This window comes from Temnothorax curvispinosus, unplaced genomic scaffold (genome assembly GCF_003070985.1).
Source record: "Temnothorax curvispinosus isolate PA1 unplaced genomic scaffold, ASM307098v1 QBEX01005011.1, whole genome shotgun sequence".
NCBI classification, from domain to species: Eukaryota; Metazoa; Arthropoda; class Insecta; order Hymenoptera; family Formicidae; genus Temnothorax; species Temnothorax curvispinosus.
In genome coordinates this window covers 620,033-641,672 of record NW_020214791.1, presented here as the reverse complement: position 1 = coordinate 641,672, position 21,640 = coordinate 620,033, and the positions used below count along the sequence as shown (strand labels likewise).

At 42.2% G+C, this 21,640-nt stretch overlaps 2 protein-coding genes across 7 annotated transcripts in view; one reads left to right on the top strand and one right to left on the bottom strand.

Annotated features, from left to right (window-relative positions):
- LOC112454333 overlaps nt 1-20,734 on the top strand; it is a 65,510-nt gene extending 44,776 nt beyond the window's left edge. For 4 of the 6 annotated variants that reach the window (XM_025015647.1, XM_025015651.1, XM_025015650.1 and 1 more), the window contains 4 exons: nt 7,800-8,051; nt 17,530-17,645; nt 18,370-18,703; nt 18,940-20,734. In XM_025015647.1, the coding sequence (XP_024871415.1) occupies nt 8,019-8,051; nt 17,530-17,645; nt 18,370-18,703; nt 18,940-19,161 (705 nt within the window). In that variant the 5' untranslated portion in view covers nt 7,800-8,018 and the 3' untranslated portion in view covers nt 19,162-20,734. Of the gene's footprint in view, nt 1-5,846; nt 5,866-7,036; nt 7,265-7,799; nt 8,052-17,529; nt 17,646-18,369; nt 18,704-18,939 lie in introns of those variants that run through there. The other 2 variants (XM_025015653.1, XM_025015649.1) reach the window with 2 other exon arrangements.
- LOC112454335 overlaps nt 1-21,640 on the bottom strand; it is a 53,028-nt gene that overhangs the window by 30,682 nt on the left and 706 nt on the right. Inside the window, exons 2-3 of the mRNA XM_025015654.1 lie at nt 20,833-20,888; nt 10,624-10,719 (exon numbers count right to left, since the gene is read on the bottom strand). Of these exons, the coding sequence (XP_024871422.1) occupies nt 10,624-10,719; nt 20,833-20,888 (152 nt within the window). The remainder of the gene's footprint in view (nt 1-10,623; nt 10,720-20,832; nt 20,889-21,640) is intronic.

Genomic DNA, 21,640 nt, shown 5'->3' with positions numbered 1-21,640 from the left:
ACGGTATCACTGCAACCTAAACAATAATCTTCTATTTCACTTCACAATCCACCCATATGACTTTACGATTTTCTATCTGTATGGAGTATCTCGATTTATTTCTAAAACTATATAAGTACTAAATGTATTTTATCATGCAACGTGATTTGTATTCATGTTGGGTTATAAAATTGATTGTAAACGGCAAGAAAGCGGGAGAATGCGTGAGAACGTTAGGGAATACGTTATGTGTCTCTTGCGTAAGACGATCTACAATTATAAACCGGGTTACTCGCGCCTCTTTATTTACGACCTTAAGAACGCCGTGCTCCAAAATATATTTCACCGCGTAACGGATCGTGGATCCTAAAATTGATTTATCTAAGAGAGCAGCCAAGAACGTCGTAAAACGCGGATGCTGTTCGCCGATCGAAGGTGGCGATTAGACGCAAGGGTTAGCGCGAACGCGTAAACGTTACCACGTGACGTGGTGGAGTAAAAAAAGGATCTTTACGACGAAGTCGCAATTAACCGTACCCTATTCTGTCGCGCGCTCTTCGATCTTTGTGATCTCGGTACGAAAGGCTGCCGGACGGGAATCCGCGGCGGCGGCGATCATTGCGAATCTCTGCAATAAAAGTGCAATAAATTCATGCAGTTTAGATGCGTCTGACTGGCGACTCAATCTGCTTCTGGTTTTGCTGCGTGTTCATTGGTGGAAAGACGATAAACTCGTCCGCTGCATACGTAAGCTTATCTCGCGGCTCTAACGTGATTTTTCACCGTAAACCGGCAGTGAATACCGTCCTATCTAAATGCCATGACGTATCGGTGGCATTGAAAAAGTGCGAATTTCACAGGGATGACCGAATCGCTGGAAATACACGGTAAACGAGACGATACTAATCACGAAGGGTTGATCGCGATTTTATAACGCTTGCATAACATGCGCATTGCATAATATGACCCGATTGCGAGATTTCGCTTTTATTATTCCAGCGGTCATTATTGCCGGACATCACGTTCATACTGTTGCACTCGCTGAATTTTATTCGCTTATTCGCTTATCTCTAATCAGATTTCAGCCGCCGCAAGCGGCGCCGCATATATCGCGATAATGAAGGCAATCCATTTGCTTATTCACCGTGTCACTCGTGGGAGTAAGACATTAGCGTAGCAACGAGTACTTGCCTGTGCGACAGTGGACGTAGGTGCTTCTTTTGCACGACACGCATCCAAGTTCCAGATTTGTCGCCGCGTTCGCTGATATATCGGGTGAACGAATTGCGAGCGGCTGATTCACATGTAAAGACTCACAATCAGTTCGACAAAATCATCGCCGATGATAAAACAGTATCATATTGTCACAAAATTATTAAATATTTGCATCATCACACCGTCTTGGATAGATTATTGCTCTATGTTTAAATATTATTCGTCGCTGAAATATCTGAACGTTTTTAAAATTAATGATGAAATGGAAAGTCTTAAATTAGAGGTGCGTACATTCATCGTTCGCGATCAAGGTCACTGCGCCGTCGTTATGGAAACACGAATTTCAGGTTTTCGTCAAAAAATGCTTACAATTGCTTAATACATAATAAATACGGAGCATCGGCTTTGTCGGTGTCACTTTAATTGGCGTTGGCGACTGGAAACCAGTCTTCTTGCCGGACTCGGTTCATCCAGTGATACCTCAGTCGGGGCAAGTTCTCTGAGGGCCATTCAGAAATGATATCATGAATGAGCTTCGTTCGTTTTGAATAAAACTTCTCGGCAAATCTTTCTGTCGCGGAATATCCGAGACGATCCATCGTGCTTAATATTATAAAGCCGGTTTTGAAAAGGCGAGCCTATTTTTGTCAATATATTTATGAATATCCTGTGAAAATGAACTTCGACTTTTAAGCAGGATTTATTTGTATCATTATCAATTATTTACCATCTGAAATGTAAAGTCGTTTATTAGCAAGCTGTCGTCATTACAAAACAGTTATGTCACCCAAATTTAACGAAAGTTAAATTTAAATTCGCTTCCGCGGCGGTCGCTGCTTCTCGTAAACATTCGTGAAACTGTAATTATGCAGAATCAGCACGGATTTACGCGACAGTCACCTGAGTGCATTTATTAATTATGCGTTAGCCACGAGGAAACCATTCTCAAGTGACATGCTCGAGTATGTAAGTCATGAGCGATAGGCGCTTAACGGATTTGATGATTAGCTCCGAATCAAACCGCGTTAGTCTCGCTTTACAATTCTTCCTGTGGGCGTTTACACCCGGTAGTTGTCAAACCGCCACCTACAACCTACCGCTTCCTACGGTCGATTAAATATATTGGATACTTGACCTCTGTCGTCTGAATTGAAACAAATTTGTATCACGACAAACTCGATTAACGACTGCATCACATGCAGATATATTTTCTTTTTTTCAGGTATTATATTCTTTATTTGTCAGAAAAACGCGTTTTATGTAAAAATCGAGGTCTTTATCTCGCTCTCGTTTCCTTATTCAATGCTCTTTACTCATGCTCAATATATCTGTAATATCGCGTAATCATTTATTGAATGTCCTCCGCGATTTTCTTGTAATAAAGTGTACATAAACCTTGCTGATAATTGTTCATAATATTCACATGTTTTAATATATTCCCGCGTGTAATCGGCGACAGTCGCGAATATGATAATAAAACCGTGCGAAATATCGCAATATCCAATCGCATCGGCAAAGAAATATGAATCGCAGCGCAAATTGATCTTATTTTCATACCTAATCATACATGTCTATACATATTACGTCTAGTAGATAAGTCAGCCAGCTCCATTCACCATTTTTTTCCCAAAGATTTTTCCGAGAGCGGATAGGTGTCGGTATATTGACCAGATGTCGATCTAGACAATTTACTGAAGTCGTTGGAATATATTAAACAATATTGACCGTTCACATTTTCATAGATTTTATTTTGACGTGATATATCAACGGCCGAATATTATATGTTGAATGAGCGTAACGAGATATGTCGATATCTCATATGAATTATACTAAATTATAACGAGCAAAAAGAACTGTTGTTCAATAATTAGATGTGTTTCTGCGAGATTCATGACGTATATTTCCGTCTATTATATTTTTAAATGATTAACGAAGTTATAATGAGTATCATAAGGAAAACTGCTGCAAAAAAAAGACGTAACAGAGATAATCGATCTCATTTGGAATCAAGGACGAGATTGCAGATTGCGTCGGCAGCAAGAAAGTTAAGAATCATGAACGATGACGTTTTCTCACACGGAAAAAGCTCGCGCGGAGTTCACGCGGACCCTACCAGACTTTAACGAGTGCGGTTGCACGTCTCGGCGTTTCATTATTTATCCCACAAGAACGCGACTGTCGGTGTAAATTAAAGATCGCGGATTCGTTAAAGCGGATTCGTCATGTGGGCGGAAAGAATGGTAACGTCAAGGGGCTCGTAAAGAGAATATATCGCGACGGCACGAAATGCGTGAGCTGTTGGGAATAAAATCGCGCCAAATGACGTTCAACTTTTATTTTCAGATTCTCGCGAAATATATTTAATTCCCGATCAGTCACGATTATAAGATTCGTTCGATCTACTCTTAATCTCTTGTTGGACGGAGTATATATACGAATATAGGCAACTTTTTCAAAAGCCAGTCTCTCTCTTTCTCTCTCACTCACTCACTCACTCACTCACTCAGTCAGTCTTTCACTCATTCAATTACCAATCTGACTGCTCGCGCTTATTATACGATCAGCATTCTCCTCGCCAAGGGGACGACATATGTAGTAATTACCGCGAAAGTTAATGGTAATAAACTAATGACAGCTCGAGAGATAGAAGGCGCCGGTTAACCTGCCTTAACGCATTCTCCACCATGTTTTTATCGCGATGTAGCTAGGCGCCGCCGTCGATAAGTGACTCAATGCAAACCCTGGCGGCGGCGGCGGCTCCGCCTCTACTAAATGCCAATGGGCTTCTATGTACTTCGTATTTATCGATGCGTTACGCAGCGATTTATAGCGATACAAAATCCCGATCATACGTCACGCATATTCATTCGGGTGAAATTCTCGCGACAGTGCAATAATCTGAATTGTGTGTTTCGCTTATCACGTCGGTTAAAGTCCTGTACAACTGTAGCGTCATCTTACAAAATCGTATCGCGAGCGATTCTTACGTAATTACGTACCTTACCGTATCGCTTATACCTTGTTATAATCGATCGAAAAAAATTGCAACCGTTATATAGGTTTACTCGTGTTTAACTATCGATCGGAATACAATAATCGTGATTTGATCAGCTCGGCGGGATATTAATGCTTAACGGCGATCCAGACCGGGATAATCTCGCGATAATCAGCAATAAACCATTGAGAATACTCATGCAGGCCAAATTACCAGGATTGCAAGTCACCGCGCAAGAATTATACGTCTCGTTCATTACTCGTAAACGATGCCGTAATTAAACCACAAGCCTACGTCGTGCCCGTGTCTTCGAGAGCAGACCGATTGACTGTTTATCTTGCGGCATCGGGATCGTTAATACAAGTACATCGATCGACGGAGATTGCGCATCCGGCTCGACGGGGTTCATTTGACAGACCTTGATCGTACGCGTGCTCGAGAAACAAACGAAATGTAGGATAGAGAGGGCAAGAGCAAAAACGGAGGGGCGAGAGAAAGTAGATGTTGTTTTCACGTGGGTGGACAACGTGGTTATCAGATATAGGGATTGGTCACGCTTTCTACTAAAAATTTACTTCCCGCTGCAACGATCAGCGACGAGCACCGTCCACCACGTGACATTGATCTTCGGGGTTAAGTCCGCGGCTGCTTCCTGGTAGAAATCCCGTTTGATAATCGAAGAAACTATCGCGACAATACAGTTATTGTACCATATTATCATAGGAATGATATTAGGATTTGTTCGGGTGATTTATTGAGGATTTAGTGGATTATATCTACTTCTCTTCTCTTGCCTCTTTCTCTTTCTCTCGTAGGATTTTAAATCTTTAATGTCAATTGTAAATCTTTAATCAATTGTAAATAAAACTTATATTCGACTATAGAACGTTTGCTCCAAGTTTTCAATAACATTTCACTAATAATGTTATCATATTATTATTATTATTATTTTTATCTTTATAGCTTCGAGAATATTCTAACTCGCGCATAAAATTGCAATGGAACGGTCGTGTCCGTCGATAGTTCGCGACAGCGATTGGCCGTAAATCTACGATGCGTTGCTTGAACGGTGGCGCATGATAATCCTAGCGCGCTAAAGCCCGTTCGGTTATTGTTAATCGTGCGCGAGATCGGTTGCACGTGTGCCGTCACGTTCCGGTAGGTACACGCAAGTACACGCACGAGAACGATGCGCGAATCGCGCAGGAATGCAGGGCCGACCGAATTCCGCGTATCCCGCCGATAGTCCGCGATAATATGCGCATTCGGTGACGAAACAAGAATTACGTCCCTCCTTTTATTGCGTCTCTCTCTACCCCCGCCTTACCGGGGAAACACCATGATAAGAAATGGTGACACATTTCACCAACCGGTGCCCGAGCATCTTATCAAACGAATTCCACGCGCCGTGACTCACTGGCAACGATACCTATGCTATGTGTACTACATCTCCACCGTGCTGTGTCGGCGCAATAATCCGAAATTATAACCCTAATCCGCTTACGATTACCGCGGCACCACACCGAGCCGGTCGCTTTCATCGATCTCCGAACTCCGCCTACTAAATCGATTCGAATGGATGCCACTATTTTGACGATCAGCGGAAGGAGGATACCCGGGCGGATCGCCTCGCCAGCTCCATAATTATTCATAATTACCTTTCATAACATGCCGCGGTAGGTTTGACTTCTAATAATAAAAATTGATAAATAATTTTATATAGTCTACGAAATTTTTTGGTAATTTTTTATACATAGTTAATTTTACTTCTTTAGACTTATTGCAAAAAAAAGAGATTATTGGTATACATTTCAAAACAACTTTGTTTCATTCTTTACACTTTGTATACGGAATGCGTTCAGTTAATCTAGACTCAAGTGACTTGATCAAGGATTAAGCATTGAAAACACCGTCTTTTCCTAAGTCTTTTTCCCGGGTCTCAGAGACCGACACGATCGGATCGACCTCGGCATTTCGTTTGGAATTAATTTGCGACGAGTGAGGAAACGCGCGATTGCAGACGGGACCTCGTTTCTAGTCGAATCACCTCGCCCGATCTCTCGAGGGATCCACTGAGACTCGTGGGACCCCACACTCCCCACAGAGTCGGTGGCGACGGTTTTCCTTCACATTGCGTCGGCTATCGAAGCAGTTAGTTCCATTTCATTCGCTCGGAACGGCAAACGCGCGCACGCGTGAAGTCCCGTCCATTACGGCACGGTGAGAAGGCGTGTTTCCACCGTGTGAGAGGCGTCGCGACTTCCAGACGGGGACCAATCGATGATTTCTCGAGAGTCATTAACTCACATAACGAATGATGCCAAGACAGCGTCGATGTCGATACCGCCATGCTGTTATACATGGCGTTCGTACGCCTCATCTTTATCAATCAGAATTTATGCGATTGCGGAATTATCGGGATTTAGACAACAGGCAGGATTATCACTCACTTCGCAGTTTATCATATGTTAATCAATGGTGCGATAGTCAGAGCCTGGCGTACAGCATAAATAAATAAGATAAGGAATGATGTAGATAGCGTAAAAGAAAAAAAAAAGGGAAAGTTTGTTAAGCCTCTCACGCGAGAAACGTTTGTTAAGCCTCTCACAAGGGAATATATTCCTGTCCGGTAGGTCAGTAACACGTTGCTGAAACGTAATCGCCTGAATCGTCAGAGACAAGTGAGCACAAGATAAGATATCGATTCGCAGCATCGTTGCGATAGAGTGACGAAACGTAGATGACGCCCGCACCTTGTACATTTGCACGAAACGCCAGCACGTTCAGCCTCGTTAACTTTATCGGCAAATCTTGAATATCGGGTCCAGTTGGCTGAGACACGTCGCGGTGAACGCGTCGTCCGCTCTCGATTCGGTTGCGACTCGTCGTCTTGTTCGCGCAATTATAGCTCGTGATGATTTTTGTGAATAAGGATTTACCGAAGAATCGAGTCGTCTTCGAGTTTCAGTCGTAATATATAAAAATTCGCGCGTTTAGAATTGATCCGCATGAAGATCTCGAACAGGTTTAGAACGACGAGTTGCTTTAAAATTTGCCGGAGATCTTGTGCGAAAGGTGAGAATGTCTGATTCTGATAAAGAAACGGCCGTGATAAAAAAGAAACGCGCGAAAAAGTAAATTGGATTGTCATTCATAGAAGATGTTCTCGCATTTAATGGGTCTGTTTTGCTAAACTGGATGCACGCTGTACTAGTTTAAAGTCTTTTTTATTCCACATGGAAGGAAAAAGATAAATTCTGAACTAGTGCAGCCCGTTCAGCAATAGAAAACAGACCGCTATTATATGGAGTACAGTTATGGACTAGTTCATAATATTGTCAAAAAACAAAAATAATCGTTTAGACAAAAAGATAATCGAAAATTGAATCAGTCTCAACAAGATATTATAAAATCTATTTTAACAGTTCAAAATTCAATTCGAATCGCATCACCGAAGCTAATAATAGTGTTGTGACTGCGAAGCGAAAATAATCGATCACAAGCACTGATAAATATTTTGGGCGGAGCGATGATCTGGCGATGATTATCTCATCGCGATTAGCGGCAACGTAAGAGGCCAGTAATATATATTTATCAATTGTGTCGACAGATCGGCGGCGCGGTAGCCATGTCATCGTCGGATCGGCACGGCGGATCATCACGAGAAATCGGCGTGGAGCCGGGAGAAAACCATCGTCGTCGGCCCGATATACTTAGGGCCGCCGAGTAACGCCGGCAGCCGGGGGATCGGTAAACCGAAGGATCGATACGAGCGGACCGATCCACCAGCTCGCAACCTACGGCCTCCTTGCTGGCCTGGCCAGCTACTATGCGAATTGAAGCTCTCATTACCCTCGTCGCGGTAAGTTCCAATTGTAGGATAAACTTTGACGAATTGTCACTTGTGCATTTAAACCCGATAGATTTGACTCTGAAGCTTTTTCAGTGCCACGTGTTTAGAGAATTATACACACACGTATACAAGAAAATTAATGATTAATTTGAAAACTTGGAAAATTTAGATAACAAGAAAAATGTACTTGGAAATTACATTCAATTTGACGTCATACAAGTGTCTCGTTAAATTATCTTTCGGAGAGAGTCAGTCGAAACCTGTTCGAACACTCAGAATGTTAACAGTAGCCTCTTAATAAAATCCTCCGCCATGTGCCTGTTGCGTGCGGAGTGCATAAGGTCACCCATAATTACCAACGTGTACGAGCCCCCGTACGATTGATGCAACAATCGACGAGCCTGCACGTCCCTGGCGTTGCATTGTACCGGATGAGCGAGCAGCGAAACAATAATTACAATGTCCAGTAACTACGTAACGATCGTAAAGTACCGCCCGCCGCGTGCGTTATTAGCATATTATTGAGATAGCGGGGTGCGCACACGCGGACCGCCAATAGAGCTGTAGACGTCTCACGTTTTTCTCTCTTAACCGCTGTCACCATTACGTCGATAAACTTTTAGGATTACGACGCGGATCGCGCGCTTCATTCTCTCTTCCATTTTTTTTCCGTTTCTCATCCACACTGAAAAAAAATTTTTTTAATATTTCGAGAGCCTTACTTGAATACTCCTAACAACATATTTACTTAATATAATCATCACTTAATTTAAGTAAAGATATCTAATTCTAAATAAATATGTGATTATATTAAGTAAATATGTTGTTAGGAGTATTCAAGTAAGGCTTTTTAAATATTAAAAAATTTTTTTTTCAGTGCAAATTTTGTCACAGCCGGACGTCCTAGTCGCGTTTTCCCACAGCTGACTTTCGGTATAGTTGTCATCTCGTTTAAATGCGTTTAAATGGAATCTCTTTAATAATAGGTATTCGAAGCGGGGTTGCCGATCTATTAGGCGAAACATGAATTTTTGACGAAAAATCGTAGATATTCACTTGTACTTGTAAGCATATTTATTAAATATTGATAATTTCTGATGAAACGACCAATTTAAAAGCTATATTTCGTTCAGAAATTTAAATAAATCGCGTTATAGAATCCTCGTTCGATTACACCGATCGACATCGCGATTATAGCGCTCGTAAGACCGCACGCGGACCGCACCCAGGATCGGCTAGCGATTCTGCAATGTCGGGAAGAGAGATCAACATCCCTATCCGGGGACGTCGCGCATACCGGTGTTATCTACATAACATTACGGGCTGATGACGTACAGATACACGAGACCGGCGGCGATCTTCGCGACGTTACTATGCCCGTGATATTGATAAATGATAATCATTGGTGCATCGCTGCTGCACCGATAATTTAATAATGGTAGATTAGTGGCGCACGCACACGCGCGTAAAGCGCCCGGGCCAGCCTCTCACGGCGGCATTACTATGCTAATCGGTCTGCATCGGCGCCGATGCCTTCAATAAATAATCCTCTTAACGCGATGTTAAACAGGGGGATGCAGCCTATATGCCGCGCGTATCTCAGCGATGTGACGACGATGCATCGACGACGAGTCTCCGACGATTTGTGCGAATGTCGGATGCTGCCGCTATGCGATGAAGATACCGTCGATTTTTCGGAGAGCGAGATCTTCAATGTATTCCCGATATCGCCTCGGATCATCATAAATGTTACGTCGGCGCGTCGTCGACTACATCGGGCGTGAGACAGCGGAACTTTAAGAGCACGCGTTAAAATTCCCACAAAAATGCGCTTATTACAGTCCAATTTATTCCAAGAGCAAAAACAAGAAATCTCAGTATCAAGAAATCTTGAGTTTTCGATCTTTGGACCGTAAAGTATATACGAAGTCTTAAAGTACAATAAATATATTTTTAGCAGAGCGTCATTTCGAATGCGGAGTTATCCATTGATGGTGAAGTCATTGCAAATAACCGAAGAATGACTGTATGGAAACAGTTCTTGGTTTGTTTGATCGATACGCGTCTGCACGGGTTGATTTCCAACGAGATCGAATGCTGACCGCGATTAGCATTGGCATATCGATTTCAAAGCCGCCGGTCAGTCTCCTTCGTTGAATCATCTATTCATGACCGATGGCGAGTAGGTAGAAGCAAAATTTCACGCTTTGTCGCTGATATAATACACAAGAAAAGCTAAAATCAACGATTGGCGGCGGACCAAACCAGAAACAACGCGTAACTCGCCGTCGCATCTGGCTTTTACGCAAATGCTAATGCGTCGGGGGAGTGCATTAAAGCAACTCGTAAACTTTCGTAAACTTTCGAACCTAATTCGTACGCTAATTGGATGGCTCTGGTATAAATTATAATGTTTGTCGACAATTTTTCTGATCATAATAAATGATTATAATCAAAAAAATTATGGTTTGCCTCTATTTTAGACGTTCATATCGAATCTTTGGTAGAGTAGCACAGTAATAAAAAAAACAGAAAACTGCGATGTTTATTTGCATATATAGAATTTGCATAAGTTGCTCACCAATTCGGCGCGATGCTCCAGCTGCCCACGAGCGCTTCGCAAGAAGATATTGTCGAATGGACGCCTTCTCCTATTACCGCATGGGTTCGTCGTGGTCTGTAATTTAAAATAATTTGGAAATAACATATTACGAATCGTAACTGTAGTTAGGCATATAATATAAAAGGGGTTGGGTCTCTCTAAAAGCCGCGTGGCTCGCTCTGTGCTTTCGCGCGAATGATTTAGTGAGTCGTCGTGGGTGTATTTCGCCGTCGGGGCGTCGTCTTCCAGTAGTTCTTTTTTTCATACGGTCTAACTTGATACACGATCGCGCGGCGCAGCAGAAGAAAGTACCAACGAGAAGGACGTTAACCGCGAACGGAGTCGATGTTCGTTAAGTCGGTTCCATACCGGCCAACGCACTACGAGAAACGTAGAAGAAAAAAAAAACGTCGCTCTTCCTCGTTTTCCCAATTAACATTCTACCCGTCCCGACATACCAAACAACCGCGACGCCGCGCTGCCACGCCGAGGACAGGTGTCTCGCGGTGGGACATAGGTACTTGTTTTACAGAAACCGTCGTCACGTCTGTCGGATTCCCGCTTTAATGGCGACTTTGCGACACTCGCGGAGACATTGACAAAAAATTTATGACGCTTCCCCGCTTCAGACCGATTCCGCTCCGATCTGTCGGATAACACTCGGCTGGCCATCTGTGAAATCTCACGTATAATGAGCGGGTCGTCATTAATTTGCCGCGTCAAGGGGTAGGAGGAGAGAGAGTCCTGCGGTCTCACGCGCGAGAGCGTACGCGCGTAACCGTATGCACGATTACGCGTCGTGCGCGCCACACGCACGCACGTACGCACGCACGTTATACGCACGCAGGGCACGAAACGGCAAGGCGACTAACCAAATATTTATACACGTCAATCATAACACATGGCGAAGCATTCGCTGTCTAAACAGTCCGCGGTGCCCTTCCGTGCGAGCCACTTCGCCGTTGGCCGCTCATTATGCCGGCGCGGCGGCACGCTGGAGGACCTTTCATTGCTCCTTACCTATCTCTAACAGGCACTCGATAGTTGCCGTTTGTCATGCGCTCCACGATGTTTGCCTTTCCACGGGGGAAAAAAATCACATCGCGCTCGTTCGACTCGCGCGTCGCGCGCGCCGATATATGTGCGCGGTATTAAACTATTGTGGATACTCCCGTCGTGCTTTTCCCTTAGTTGAATGACCGAAATCAGAAAGACGAATCGCGTGTGAGAGATTCAAATCGTTGCCACGAGTTTGTCGTTTCGAGAGTGACAAAGTGACACTCGCTCGACTAATTTTATCAGAAAATATAAAAAATCGATATGCGAGATATAGTTAGTGGATGTGTATATATATCAAGCGTTATTATATAACGCAGATATCATATAAAGTATGCAGAGGATTGCAAGCCGGAGCGGTGCAACGAAATGCAACGGAATTGGCAAAAATCGAGTGGACGCGGGCCGAGGGTCGAGTGACTCTCACAAAACGTTCGATAAATGGCGGGACGACGGTGTTGAAACCACCTTTGGCACTTTGCAATAAGCCGGGAGTGCCTCCGGTCCTTATAAACGCACAAAGACTATGCTAATGATACGAGCGTTGCATTGACGGCTGGGTAAATACGAGCCGCTGGCTACGAGTCCTGCCGCAAGTTTATCGTGTAAACTGCTGTTAATGATTGCCAGCAAAGGCGAATGGGTTGTTTTCAGCGCGTTGCGATTTTAGTGGCTCGAGTTTAATTTAACGTTGTCGCTATCCGATCATTTAAATTATCCGGAAGCATAATACCGGATAATTATCGAATGTCGTCAACGCGTGAAGATCGTCTAAAGAGTCATTAGCAGCGATTTCCCTCTCAACGGGAATGACAGGTATTTGTCGCGAATTAACGAAGAGAATTAAATTTTTTGCAATAAGTTCAAGATTTTCGTTTTTTTTTCCTAAGGGAAGGAGCACGGTGTTCATCGAATTTGTTCGTACTTTAACTTCTATTCGAAACATCAAGTATACTATCCCCGTTTGTAACGTTTAACGTTAGTCGAACAGGCGATAAAATCTTGTCGGAATGCGATTCGTGGGTCGTTACGAGCGCGTAAAAGTCGAAAACACGCGGTGCGTGTGCCAAAGCGCGTGCTCTTCTTCGGACATACTAATCTGAATGAATGGAGTAGTAAAGTCGTGGAAAAGTTCTTCTACGAGAGAGATGAATCAATTATATGCAGAGTTGTCTTAAAGCAATATGTCTTTTACGAAGCGAGAGTGACAGTCAACTTTTTTTTCACCCTCTTTCTATCCTCGACAAAAATCTTTTTAGTAAGATAGATAATTTAAAAAATGAGAAATTATATATAGAAGCAATTAGTAGGTTTTTAAAAAGTATTTTTTTGCATTTTTAATTTAACAAAATAACTTAATATTTAGACTTCAAATCTGTTCTTCTTTTTCTTTTTTACTTTTGCACCTACTTTTCTTCAACTTCACTGCATTATTTTTAAAAGCTCATGTGTATGAATGTGGATGATGTCTAGTGTTCGCAATGTGTTGACATCGGGTCCGTGGGTTCGCTAAATCCAAATGACTGTGGATCAGTCATCCCTGCGGGAGGATTTAGTGACATTTTCTCAATCGTTAAGACATAATACGTCCCGTGTGCATGCATATATCATTGCCGCCCGCGCCTTATTGCGGAGTCTTGCATATCCGAGTGCGATTAAAACCAAGTAGGACGGGATATTTTTCTATGCATTTCAAAAGAGAGTCTTTCGTCATTCATCGCCGCACGGGATTGATATTCAACTCGCGATGGCTTATTAACGATATACAATATCTCATTATTTATGACGGAGCGGGACATCGGAGCACGGACGGCGGGCGCCTTTGCGGGCGCACAATGTAATCGTGGTAATTTCTGCGAACGGGAAACCGTACCTCGGGTACTCGAGGAGGCCCATAAATTATTGCCACACGTTCCACCAATCGCTGCACCCGCGATGCTCGCGATGAAAAATCTCGCGGCCAATAGCGGGAGAGAGAATGCCCGCTGGATTATGCTTGCACGCGTAACTGCCGCCTCCAGTCGCGCAAGTGCACGGTAGAAGGATCGCGGATTTTTATCGGGGGCGGCAGTTTGCTGCCGTCGCGATTTTCTGCGCTGTATACGCATACCTTTACGACCCCGCGTTCACCGCGTTTCGCATTAAATATCGTTCTTGTTATCGATATTTGCGAACGCGTGTTTTACGATTCGGTAACCTCGTATTTCTAGTGTGCATGCCTTTTAAATATAATAACACCTTTGCGCCTAGATCTCTCGCGGTGTATACCCTGTAAATCTCGCTGCCGGTCTCGACAGTGGCGATAAATAACGCGCGCCGATTACGCTATTGGGACTTGACATTAAAATGCTGGAGTTGTAATTAAATATTTACTCACGTTTCGTTGCAGGGATTAATAATCTCGCGTGATAAACGCGCCTGTGAATTAAAAAAATCCCTTTTTTTTTAATTCAAGGTTCTAAAAGTAGACGAGGTAAGAAGTACAGCGGTAAAATATAAAATTGAACATGACGCAAACAAAATTCCCTCAAATCTTCAGAATTTCGATCAAAATTCTCTGCTGACGCAATTACACCGCGTGACATGTCCTTTCGACATTCTTCTTTTCCAAAAGTCTTATGAGCTTGTAAAAACACTTCCAGATGACACATTAGCATTGGCCGCGTTCAGGCAACACAACTGTTGAGTGAGCGCTCATTATGATTGGTTCTTACACTTAGATCCGGAGAAGAACCAAAGGTAAGAACCAATCATATTAAAGAATCACTGACCGCTCACTCAATAGTTGTGTTTCCTGAATGCGGCCATTGCCTAGTGGTAATCGCCGATGATTTTGCGTGTATACGCATACGAGAGATCGATCGTCATCGATCTTTTAGACCGGTGACTCGCGAGCGAACAGAGAATAGGATTCGGAGCGAGCGTCAACACGACCCACGTGGCGCGCGCGCGCGGAGACATAAACACGTCGTCCGATAAACCGCGGGCTCACGATATACCGGTCCTCTCTCGGGGTTCCTCGAATCTGTTATCGGTATACCCGAGGTATATCGTAGGTATACGGTATATCGCAGGGCCCCTCGAATGCATTCCAGGAGGCATGAGATACGAAGCGGAGAACTAGTCGGCCCCTGGTGGGTCCGACCGCCGCCGCCGCTGCCGCCGGTATGTAGCGTCATCGCCAATGCGTTATGGGACTCTAATTGCGCCACAAATTATTTTCCGCCGCTTCCACGTGGGAGGGACGGTATTTCCTCCTCCGTTGAGATACACCGTGACTGCGTAGATAAGGACGAAAAAAGGTATAAAGTATTACTTTATCGCTACGTCGAGTAAGTTTTAAGTAACTTTTGGAATTAGATGTCATTAGTGTCGGTATTATCAGCGCGGTATCAGTGTAATTAATACGATCGTAATTAATTACACTGATATAACGTGATGTAACGTATCTCTAGCAATTACATGATTAGCCTTTTCTGAATATTTACTGGATATTTTGACAATCGTGTGAATAGCGAGAAGGGAGAATCTTATTAATAATAATGATTACTTATCGATACAAAGTAATAAATTTCTTTAAATAAAAAATATATCTGGTCAATTCGAAACACAAAAAAGAAAGAATTAAAATGTACATAAATTATACAATTACTTCAATGAAAGTGACAAGAGTCGGAGAACGTAAAGAAGTCATAAAAACGTCGTCCTCACTTAATTTTACCGTCACGTGGTGACTTATAACGAAATAGTCCGCACTTTCATCCGGCGGTCAGTATACGAATCTTCTGTATACACGCGTGATGCAATACTCGTAAATGTAGAACGAGTTTGCAATTCAAGTGCCGTAGCTCACGCGGCTCTTACGCGGCGCGGACAGCCGCAGCGGTAAATCTTTATCCACCGAGGGGGATTGATAATGATCGGGGCAGGCAGTGGTGAAGTGTCAGACTGTCATTAGTTAAAAATTGCTAAGACGAACGATGATTGCCCGGGAGTGGAGCGAACGGGATTACGAAAGCACGCTCGGGCCTGCCGAAATATATCCGGGATTATCTCGAGACCCCGAGAAACGACCGGCTAATTTCGACTTTCGCGAAAGTGCCTCTCGCTCGCGCTCAGGCACGGTCCCGGGCAGTTTCATTATCGCGAGGGAAGGGAGAGAAGAATTCGCGGGCGCTAATTGACGTTTTCTTGGCCCGGGCGCAACCGCGATGCTTAACTTAACGTTTCTTTAGGAGCGTCGCCGTGAAATCTCGCGTTTCGTGTGCGAGAGATAATTTCGTATCGTGCGTTAGCACACAGTTAGCATACAGTTTATTGCACATACCGGTTACTTATCCAATCTTAATACAAATGTTAATAACTGGACCCTCTCATTGGCGCTCGCGTATACGATCGCGCAATTTGGCCGCAGTGGGGCAATAATCGTTTGATATTTCGCTTCAGCCAGCAATTAACGCTAAGTGTCATTAAGTTATGCTGCAATGTCCGCCATCGCGCCACCGGCTACATCTCTATACGATTAAAATCGCGCTGCTAGTGAGAGAATTCCTTCCCCGTTCGGCTGATGCAAGAATCCGATAAAGATCGCGGAGAGCGCGATGTGTGGTCTCGCGTGTGTGAATATCCGTTTAATCCCAACGCGCGGTCTTCTGCCCAATGCGAGTTCCTCGTATGGGGGGCGCCCGCCGCTTATAGTTAACCGTTCATCCGGAGGAACGATGGCTTAATTAAACGTCGGCGATGCCGGCTATATCGCGTTGTCTCGCTCATATATGTAGGCCTCGCCGAGAAGCTTTCGCTTGACCCTTCGATAGTGTTCCGTAATTACGTGAGAGATAAGTGTCGTCGATAATAATGCACAGCTCTCTCTATTGCTATAAATTAGAATCTGATCTGTGATAATATAGATATGATGCTTTTTTTCGCTCAAATTTAGCCGCGGAATTCATTTGCGATATATTTGCAATGTAAGGTATCTCCTTTTTTGGATTGTTCCGTATTTTCTTATCAATACCACTTTTTTCATGGGTATGATAAACAACCATAAATATTACATCTTATGTGCATCTCGAAGACCTTTCCGTTTTTGGAAGGAAAAAGAAAGGTTTAAGTTCATTTTGGTGAATGAAGCAGGTTCCGCGTGCTTTCTGTGTGGTGACGAGTTATACGGCGCAATTAAATCGAAAGTGTGGTGTACCGCGAGAAAGAGGCACGCTCATATTAACAAGCGACGGCGGCAGCAGCGGCGGCGGCGGCGCCGTGAGGCCTGTTTTGCATAAAAATTATAAGCCGAATTAATGTTTTCACCTTCACGTAAGCTCACGTACACCGCGCTCGTTCACGTGTGCTCGCGGATTCGGGCGATGCGTGACTAACGCCGTGCTTTATTGCACGCGTTGTACCAATCTCCGACGCCCTGTGCAGTACTTTCTCACGCGCGATCCTTCACCGCGATATTATTATCGATGCAATTCTAATCTGACAATTCATCGTATTGTAAAGGCATGTAGCATTAGTCTCTGTCAGGTATGACAGAGTTGTTTACATCGCGCCACGTCAAAATAGCACGCTCGTGGCCTTAAAACACGCAATACTTTCTGCGATAGAAATTATATTTATTCGTTCGCTATAAGTGCGCCAATTTTTACAATGTTATATATAAAAATTTAATGATTCCTTGCATTAGATGCAATCAATCCTTAATCACGCAGCGACGATTAGGAAGTTTTCTAGGTATTTTATGTTTTCAACTTGTAAATTTGATGAAAAAAATTATGTTAGACATGCGAGCGAATAATTTAAGCATTCTCGTGATTTTTGTTGCAGGTGGTTTGGCTGACCGCAGTCCTGTGCCCGCGGCTTACTGCCGCCAACAATCTAACTTTATCCTCCTCTCGAAGCCCCAAGGAACATTTTTTTCACGGAGAACATATCTCTGACTTGTGAGTAAATTAAAATGTGACGGAATAATAAAAACTTAATTAGAGAAAATTATTATAGATCGAATTATAGATCGAGCATAGCAAACTTGATAACTTGATCTAAATTAAAATGAATCTTTTATAACATTTTAAGTTCAAAACCTTGTACTAAAATGTATATTTATCCATCTGTACTACGTTATTTTTGATAATTATGGCTCATTTAACATATTTGCAAATGATTTATTGCACGTTGCATATGGATATTCACTTGATCAGTCGCGCGAAGTTTGCTATCTTTATTATTCGCTGGTGTGCATAAAATGCTAATAATGTATATGAAACGGAGTAAGATATCATGTCCCGCGGAACTTTTTTAAACCGCTACAACATTCTACAGCGTAATTTAGATACGAGCTATTAGCGCGATCAGAACGGGAGGAATATCGGGGTTTCCTTCGGTGACAAGTTGAATCCGATTTAAATTCAACAAGGGGCACATTGCGTAGTCGAAGCGTGTTTTTATTATTTTTTACATACATTTTAAGTCACCTGTTAACACGACGATCGTATGCGCGATTAGACAACGGTTAGAATTAAATCCGAAAGTTCCGTGAATGCATCTGCCTGATGCACTCACGAAAAACATTAGTCGAGTGAAAATATGTTTGATTGGAAAATGGTGTCGATTAAAAGCAAGAGTCGATTAAAACAGAAGAGTCATTTGCCGTGTTGCAATTCGCAGGGTAGAGCCACTGGAGGAGCCGCACAAGCAGAACACGTATCGGGACATGCAGATGATCCTGCGTAAGGAAGGAGGCAAGGACGGCCTTGAACCGGTTGAGTGCTGTCCTTCGGTTTTGGAAATGGTGCAACCGCTCGGCGGTCGAACTCGAGAAGACATGTACGTCTCACTCTATCAGGATGGCGAGAACATCCAGAGGTTCTACGAGTACTCCTGCAGGGCGGACGTTCTTAACAAGCCGTGCAGGTTCGCCGACCGGAAGCTTAGCAACCAGTCCAGATGCGTGCAAAAGTACTCGTTCTCGTACGCTATCGTCCAGACTCCTGGATCGGAGGTATGATCGCGAAACGTCAAGATTCTGTCGTCATTCCGCCATCAAGAGTAGTATTTTTTTTTTTTTTAAAGGAGATTATACATATATTCTTTCGATCGCGATATCTTTCGCGTTTATCAATCTATTTAAAAAAAACTTCGTGTAGCGCCGGAAAATTATGAAGTCTAATAATCGAGCGAAATTATCCAGAAATATTAATTATTGTACTAATTGTCGTCCAAATTGGAATGGAGCAGCACAGAAGGCACCACCACAGGGAACACCATCGCTTTCCCGCGTTTTCCGGTAACACCGTGAGTGGATCCGGATGGACGTTGGACTACATCAGGGTGCGGAGCGGCTGCAGTTGCGAGGTCATGCCGAAGCCGAGGAAGAAGAAAATCACGGCGAGCAAGGCGAGGAGAGCGAAGAGCAAACAGCGCCAACCAAGGGACCAAGAGCCGGACTTTGAGACGTGAAAGTGTCCTTATGATTCGCGTCCTAATGACAGTACATTGTGCAGTAATTGTGTTGCGACTGACAGGAGAATGCGCGTGCGAATGTGAGATTATGTACGTGAAACGTGGGGGACGTGCGCGCGAAGAATATTACTAATCGTCGGACGCAATGAAAACGTTACCAACGATCATATCATCGATTTTTCTGATGACAATTACATAATGATAATTTATTAGACATTATTCGCGGGCGTGGAACGCGTCGTTACGTGAATGGCGCGTTTGACGTCGATCAATCGATTTGTACTCCTTGGTGCTTCATTTACAAATAACTTTCTTAGCGTATTTTAAATATCTCTCCCTATTTATTACTAATTACTTTAGTAGGAAATTTTCGCGAATTAAACACAGGTATAATTCGTCAAATTTCATCAAATTATTCGAATTCAAATTATTTTTTATTTTGAAGTTACGATCTTACAGTAGCAAACTGATCGTTCACGAGTAAATAAAGAACTTTCATAATGATCAACTGATATCGCGATTAACTCAAGAACAGTATTTCAAGATAATAATATATTGAGATAATTTCATTGGTCCTCTTTATAAAATAGGCGTGTGTCTCGATGCGCATTAATTTAATGCTTTAGTTTAATTAAATCTAATTTTCATTTTACCGGCGGCCAGTTTTCATTCTGTACTTTTACGTGTATATTATAAATTTGTATGTACCCGGTAGCTTGCGAGAGTTCTAATAAAATATATGGTATTTCGATTAATTAGGATCTAACTCATTGTATCTATATCTAGATCTGCGAGGCACATTGTGGTTCAATAACGAGGATGCGAATCATAGTATTACTAAAATATATTTAATTAAAATTGTAAAGTATATATTTTATATATTTAAACTAATACGCGATTCGGCTTAGGAAACATTGACTAGATGAGTGAAACGTGCCAACCGGGGTGCCAACAGCCATGACAATTATTAATAAATCTGACTATCGTAAGAAATGCGGAAAAATACTTATATAAAACCATTAGATTAAGTTCTTCTCACTGCGCGAATTTTCATTGCACGTCGATACGATGCGTATAAATAAAAAATATGTTATATTAATGGTTAAAATATTTCTTTTATTTTTCTCTCTTAATTTCTTGCACCGCGCAATGATAAGTTTGATCAATCCTAACGTTACTGCGATGTGCAATGCAGATTTGTGGAGAACTGTATTTTTAATTTACATGTACGCAAAATAACTATTATTAGCGCGTTAATTCTCAGAAATCGTAAATGCACTGCTGTACATAACTCCGCGGGAAATAAGGAATTTGCTGTTTTATGTCACGATGTCTACGTACGTTTCATAATATTAACAAGCTTTTTTTTAATTACCTTTTTGACATATACTTCTTCGCCATAACTGCCGTATTAATAATGACGTATTAATTTTTTTAATGACTTCCAGATAATATTTTTGTTGTATTATACGTAACGTTGTAAACATGCGGACATGTTTTCTGTATCGCCGTGTAAACATTGTACATAAACGTCATTAATACACTTGTTATAAAATCTGATTCAACAATATATCTGACTTTCCACGACATACGATTCCTTTCGAGTAAGAGAAAATCAAGATATATATAGAAAATAAATTTTTAATAAATTTTTTGTCGAACACATACCTGGAAATGAGATTTTTCGATGCATGTCGGCGAGAAACAGCACAGTCGCAGATTTTCTATTAAGCACAATAGACGCGCGCCTTACTATTAAAAGAATTTATAAATTAAATAACATGGAAGGCCTTGAATTACCAAACTCTGCCACTAATACTTTTCGCTATAATTCTTAGAAATTTGAAGTAATTCGGATATGATAAGATTGTTGTAACCGTAGCAATTGCAACATTAATCGCACTGATTTCGTGTTTTTAATTGACAGAACAACCATTAGTACCATTACTTTATTGCATATTCCAATTAAGACACAAATAGAAAGCCGATTTCACAGTCTCCGATTAACTTGATCTTTCTATTAAACTCACTCTTCGTCTCTTTCTAATGCCCATTTCTACCAATGTAGATTAACTTCTAATTTCAGTTTAACTTACTTTCTATCTTTTTCTAACTTTTAGAACTAGGAAAAGATGATAGGTAAGTTAAACCAAGATCAAAATTAACCTGCGTTGACAGAAATGGACATAAGGGGGACAGTTAGAAAGAGATGCAGAGTGAGTTTAATCGGAGGATCAAATTAATCGGAGACTGTGAAATCAGCTCATAATCTTAAATGTAATATTAGATACAGATTTTTAATTATTACATACATATATACCGCAATAATAATATTAACTACAGGAATATTGTGTTCTTAATTTACAAAGCAGCTACAAGCAGTGATCGCGGCTTAAACAGAAATTATCGCGATCACTGCGAATTACTGTATATTTTAATTGACTCATGCTCATAATTTCCTAAATATAGCAATCAC